This window comes from Entelurus aequoreus, linkage group LG11, assembly GCF_033978785.1.
Source record: "Entelurus aequoreus isolate RoL-2023_Sb linkage group LG11, RoL_Eaeq_v1.1, whole genome shotgun sequence".
Taxonomy (NCBI): Eukaryota; Metazoa; Chordata; class Actinopteri; order Syngnathiformes; family Syngnathidae; genus Entelurus; species Entelurus aequoreus.
The window spans coordinates 35,401,832-35,407,941 of NC_084741.1; the positions used below are offsets into that span (position 1 = coordinate 35,401,832).

Here is a 6,110-nt window from a genome sequence, read left to right on the forward strand (position 1 = left end):
TATAAATGTATGCATTATCCTGTTATATCTCACATTGTATATTGTGTTTTGGAAAAAGGTTGTCATAAACATTACTTAATTCATTAAAAAAATAATACACAAGAAAACACATTTTTATGCATATGGAAATGTATTCAGTTATAAACATTCATTCACTTTCTTCTTTCCTTCTTGGATCTAAACTTTACAGCTGCCGGTATTTTTTTCAATATTTTTATTTAATAAGTTGTAGGTGTATTTATTTCAGTATAAAAGCGTAAAAAGTGTTTTGCTTCGGTCATGAAATTATGGTAATGGTGTGCCATGGCATACAAATTTAATTGATTATTCTCACCTGTATGTAGATCATCAGTTGTTTAAAAACCACCACATCTACACTTTCATGGCAAATAATGCCAACAAACTTTGAATTTTGCAAGTTAGTTTCAATGTCATTTAATACAGTGGCACTCATGCCTCTATCATATCATCCCTGGTTTAGTGATGGCCATAAGATGTGTGTTCCCCTTTAAGGTTGAGTGACGTGTGTAAGTGAGTGGGCAAGTTAGGAAAGGGAGCGCTAGCATGTTCAGGAGTGTTAACAGCATGGTGGACGTCCGGTTGGCTTTGTGGAAACCATAAATAAAGAGTTGTAAAAATCGACGGCCTCGTCATTCCGACCGAAGAGCGGAATTTTAGAAACCCAAATTGGAGGGTGTTTCTTGGTGCCTGGTGAGGCTGGATCTTTGAAAATCAGTGCACCCGGTTGTAAAGGTGTTCTTTTTATTAGCCCGTTTACATGGTGTGCAAAACATCTTTCCATCGTCATAAGAGAGCCGTTTGCTGAAAAGTGGCTCCTGAAGCCACTTTTCATTGAAGCTTCGCTTCTTGGGTTTATTGCTCGCCATGATGAAAACAATAACACCCGGGAGTCCTAATACTGGAAATGCAGTATTTGTGATCAATAAAACTTTCGGCGAATCAAAATTTAAGAAATTGTACCGGAAAGTGCATTACTTTGAAGTAGACCAATAATTAATCAATCCAATCAATCCAATCCACTTTATTTATATAGCACATTTACACAACAAGAATGTTTCCAAAGTGCTGCACAGCCATGTTAAAAACAATATTAAAAACAATATTAAAAACGATATTAAAAATAATATTAAAAACAATATTATGCTACACCAATGACTGAATAAAAAAAAAGAATAAATGAATAGAAAACAAATACGGAGACAATATAAAAAATAAATATGATTAAAAACGATTTTAAAGGGTAAAACCAATTAAAACAGTAAAATAGACATCAAAATTTATAACCCTAACCCTAACCACACAGGACAACAGAGGACAGAAGACCACACAACTCACGTAGTGTTAAAAGCCAAAGAATAAAAGTGGGTCTTAAGACGAGACTTAAAACACTCCACTGTGGGAGCAGTTTGAACATGGAGGGGCAGAGTGTTCTAGAGTTTAGGGCCGACCACAGAGAAGGCCCTGTCTCCCCTGGTTTTAAGTCTCGTCCTGGGCACCACGAGCTGGAGCTGGCTCTCGGACCTCAGAGCGCGTGCAGGTGTGTAAATTTGGATGAGGTCCGAGATATACTGAGGTGCCAGTCCATGTAAAGCTTTAAAAACAAACAGCAAGGATTTAAAATCAATTCTAAAATTAATAATCAATAAAATAATATTAAATAAATAATCATTAATAATTTGACCCGGCAAATATAAACAAAACCCCTTCGGAAAGCGATAATCAGTAAAAAAAATAAAATAAAATCCGGCCCCCGGGGATGCACAGACTTCCGGAATTTCCCGTCCTGTCTGATTTCAATGCGTAAAAAGACACAAAAACACCGTTGGCGCCAACACTGTTATGCTACTGTAGTGTAAATTAAATTTTTACCGTTTTTTATGTTCTACTTCCACCGTGCTGATTTCAATGCGTAAAAAGACACAAAAACACCGTTGGCGCCAACACTGTTATGCTACTGTAGTGTAAATTAAATTTTTACCGTTTTTTATGTTCTACTTCCACCGTGTTTGAAGGTTGCAGAAAGAGTGCACAATTTTTCCATAAGTTGTTTATATTCAGATAAGGAAAGCGCAAGAATAGCTTTTGTGGATGCAGCCATCTTCATCTGGATGTTCAAACTCCTAACTGTAATGCTCACAACACGGCTGTGACGTCATTCGCAGCTATGACATCCAACTTCCGAGATTAATGAAACGCACCGTTATTTCTTACTAGCATGCTAACTTCCCGTTTCATTGTACTTCCGTTGTGTTTTTCCCCCGTATTGCACGTGTTTTGAGGGTTTGCATGTGTTTTGGACATTGCTGCACGTTTACCCCTGTCGGCCACCGTAAGTAACGGAACTAAGGCAATAAAGCTGACCCTTTAAAGGAGAGTTTGTGTTACCTTTCCAAGCAGTATTGTTGACAGCAGATATGACCACAGCTGAGCTTTGGGGTCGCCCATCCAGAAAGGTCAGCATGGAAACACCCACAAGGATGGAGAGGAGGAATGCCAGTTTGCCAACCTTCGCCATCTGAGGATGCAACTTTGTTAGTAATAGTTTAGCATTTCTAGCCAGCTAGAAGCAAACAGTATTGTCAATTTCCATGAAACAAAAACGTCTACACGGTTATTTGTTTGGTGACGTACGAGGGAGGAATTTTCACTAAAGACAACGAAAGTGAACAGCTGATAATAGAGCTAAACAAAAGTAAAATATATCAGCTGCACACATCACAGTTGAACAATAAATTGGATGAATGGAAACTAGCGTCAAAACATACTAGCAGCTCAGCTCCATACATGATACATTTAATAATGTTTCATTTTATAAGTGGTAAAAAAAAAAACACAAACCCTTTCACGCCAGGAGAAGAACCTTTTCTTTGCTGTGGTTGAGGGCTTTATACGGTGCCTTGACGATGAAGTAAAATGGGGACGAAGGGTAGTAAACAATAACCTAAACAGCCTTGAGAGCTGCGCTAATCATACACCTCCTCTCGCATATGCTAACTTCCGCTCGGGACGTTTTCACAATAAAAGCATATGAAATGAAGTGATTTGTTTTTATATAGCGCTTTTCTCTAGTGATTCAAAACGCGTTACATAGTTAAACCCATTCACTAAGTTAAATTTAAACCAGTGTGGGTGACACTGGGAGAAGGGGGGTAAAGTATCTTGCCCAAGGACACAACAGCAGTGACTAGGATGGGGAAGCGGGGATCGAACCTGGAACCCTCAAGTTGCTGGCACGGGCACTCTACCGACCGAGAGGCACTTCCAGGTTTCAGGCATGGTCTAGACTTGAGTCCTATTAGGCTACTGTTTATTTACCTGCATCAGTGCAGGCATATTTTGAAAGGTTTAGACCAGGGGTAGGGAACCTATGGCTCTAGAGCCAGATGTGGCTCTTTTGATGACTGCATCTGGCTCTCAGATCAATCTTAGCTGACATTGCTTAACACGATAAGTAATGAATAATTCAACTGGTAATCACAGTGTTAAAAATAACGTTCAAAATATAAAACATTCTCATGCATTTTAATCCATCCATCCGTTTTCTACCGCACCTGTTCAAGAAGTCACATTAATGGTAAGAAGTATTTTATTTATTTTTATTTTTTATTTTATTTATAGCTTCAGAATAACAATGTTATTAAAAAGAATAATAAACTTATTATACTCTAAAAATGTTGGTCTTACTTAAAAATGCACGCATCTAGTTGTATTCAGTGTTAAAAAATATTATATGGCTCTCACGGAAATACATTTTAAAATATTTGGCTTTTATGGCTCTCTCAGCCAAAAAGGTTCCCGACCCCTGGTTTAGAGGCAAATATACAAGCAATCACAAAAAAAAAAGATTTAAAATGGGATGGAATGGATATATGCAACCTTTAGAGAATCAGAATCAGAAATATTTTAATAATCCCCAAGGGGAATTAAGATTTTCAGAACAATCCCATTCAAGATCAGACAAACATTACAGGGAGACAGAACAGGATCGCTGACAGGTCTGCCAACTTCCGGCGCCCCTTACAAAAAAGGTGAGAAACAGGTAAACGCTGGGGGTGGGGGGAGGCGAGGAACAAAAAATATTCAGTCTAGCCTGGGCCCCTGGTGAGGGGGTTCCGACTGAGGCCAAGGAAGAAAAAAAAACATCATAGCCATAGCACAAATAAACATGTGTCCATCCATCCATTTTCTACCGCTTATCCCTTTCGGGGTTGCGGGGGGTGCTGGAGCCTATCTCAGCTACAATCGGGCGGAAGGCGGGGTACACCCTGGACAAGTCATCATCATCGGCAGGTATGACGATCCTCCTGGTAGGGGGTATCCCTTTATGGAGGATGCCTGTGAGTGACTTTGTTTAACGTGGGGAGACTGGTGCACAGACAGTCACCACACGATCCTTGACAGATCCGGGTCAGGGTCCAGTGGCATGGAGTCCAAGACGACTGTGGACCCTTTTCTGCTGCAGCATTCATCCGCCATCCCAGACGTTGTGACGCTCCATAGGGTTAGCAATCATCCTCCGCCTGTTCCACCGTTGAGGTCTTGAGTTGTTATTTCCCCATAACTGGGCCCACATGGATGTGGGGGTGCCTTCTTCCACCATCGCAGTCGTTGTGGTAGTTCTTACATCTACCGTCTTCCGCCTGCTCCGCGGTTGAGGTCTTCACCGTATCCCTGGTTAGGGGGCAGTCAGGTACTAGGCCTTTGCCAAGGGCCACCTGGGGTAACAGTAGTAAAGGGATTAACCTCCTAGTGCCCCAAGACCCCATAGAGGAGCCTCCACTGCCGGATGCACTTTAATGTCATGCCCAGGACACCCTGGACAAGTGGCCACCTCATCGCAGGGCCAACACAGATAATGTGTGTAAGAGGGGAAACATCAAACAACACAAAGGACATTAAAAGACTTTAAAAGAGCAACCAGCCATTTCTACATACTGCTACAAAAGTAAAACAACAACAACAACAAAAACAAAAACAAAAGACAAAAACACATACACTGTGGTGGCCTCTGCGGTGTTCCACGCCATCGTCTGCTGGGATGGGGTGAGCATGGCCAGAGACAGGAGCAGACCCAACAAAGCAACCAAGAGAGCACCTACGGCCGCCCACTAACGCTAATTGGTGTCTAAAGAGACCGAGGTGTCCGATACCTGCTCACTCAGCCAAGACACTGTGAAGTTTGTCCGCCCCGGCGTTCAGTGCTAGTTCCGCAGCCCTGTCTCTTCATCCGCATCTCCTCCAGTCTCTCCAAACGGACTCTGGGGTGGCAGAGACCCAGAAGCTGGTCTCCATGGCCAAAAGGCTCCCGGGAGGCAGATCCAGAAGTTGACAAAAAAGCACCGCAGAAGTCATCAAAGTGCCACCCCTTGTCACACAGTCCCAAAGGGTGCCGAACCACAAGGCAAAAAAACCCAGACATGGAAACAAGAGGGAAACATCGGGAACACAAAAGGATGACACAAGAGCACAGAGCTCCTGCCACCAGCAGCCACTACAGCGACGACATCTCGGAAAAAAATAATTTATAAATTAATTTTTTTTTTTTTTTTAATAATTGATGGATGGTTTAAATCTTTCAACATCGACAAGACTTCACTGCTCTCTACGACCTCACTTCCTTGGACACACACAGATTTAGAGAAAAAAACAAAAAACTAATAAATTAAACATTAATCGACGAAAGACAAAGTTAGACTTATTCCTGCATCGGTAAGTAACGTATTTGATTGACATAACGAGTGCCATGCTGCTGTGAGCATGACGCTAATAAGAAAAAGGATACGTTGGTTGGCAGTTGATTTCCTGCTACAAATATTAGTCTGTCATCTACAATTCATGTGTGCAGTTGTTTTTATGATGTGAGGTTCATATTTTGTCTCATTATTTAGCTATGAATGTCCCTGTTATTCAGCAATGTTTGCTAGCAATATCAAGGTTCAGGATATGCTGTTGAGCCTACGGGATATTTTTTTCATCTAGTTTATTAAAAATATTAAGGTTATGTTCTTGATACTAACAAATAGCACCAAAAACGTTATAATGTGGTCATCCGTGTCAAATAAAAACAATCAATCAATCAATCAATGTTT

General features: G+C 41.0%; 1 protein-coding gene across 2 annotated transcripts in view; it reads right to left on the bottom strand.

Moving 5' to 3' along the window:
- The window catches only part of LOC133660040 (carboxypeptidase Q-like), a 28,943-nt gene extending 25,927 nt beyond the window's left edge, over positions 1 to 3,016 (bottom strand). For both annotated transcript variants that reach the window (XM_062063087.1, XM_062063086.1), the window contains exons 1-2: positions 2,860 to 3,016; positions 2,407 to 2,536 (exon numbers count right to left, since the gene is read on the bottom strand). In XM_062063087.1, coding sequence (XP_061919071.1) covers positions 2,407 to 2,536 — 130 coding nt within the window. In that variant the 5' untranslated portion in view covers positions 2,860 to 3,016. The remainder of the gene's footprint in view (positions 1 to 2,406; positions 2,537 to 2,859) is intronic.
- Positions 3,017 to 6,110: the final 3,094 nt, after the last annotated feature.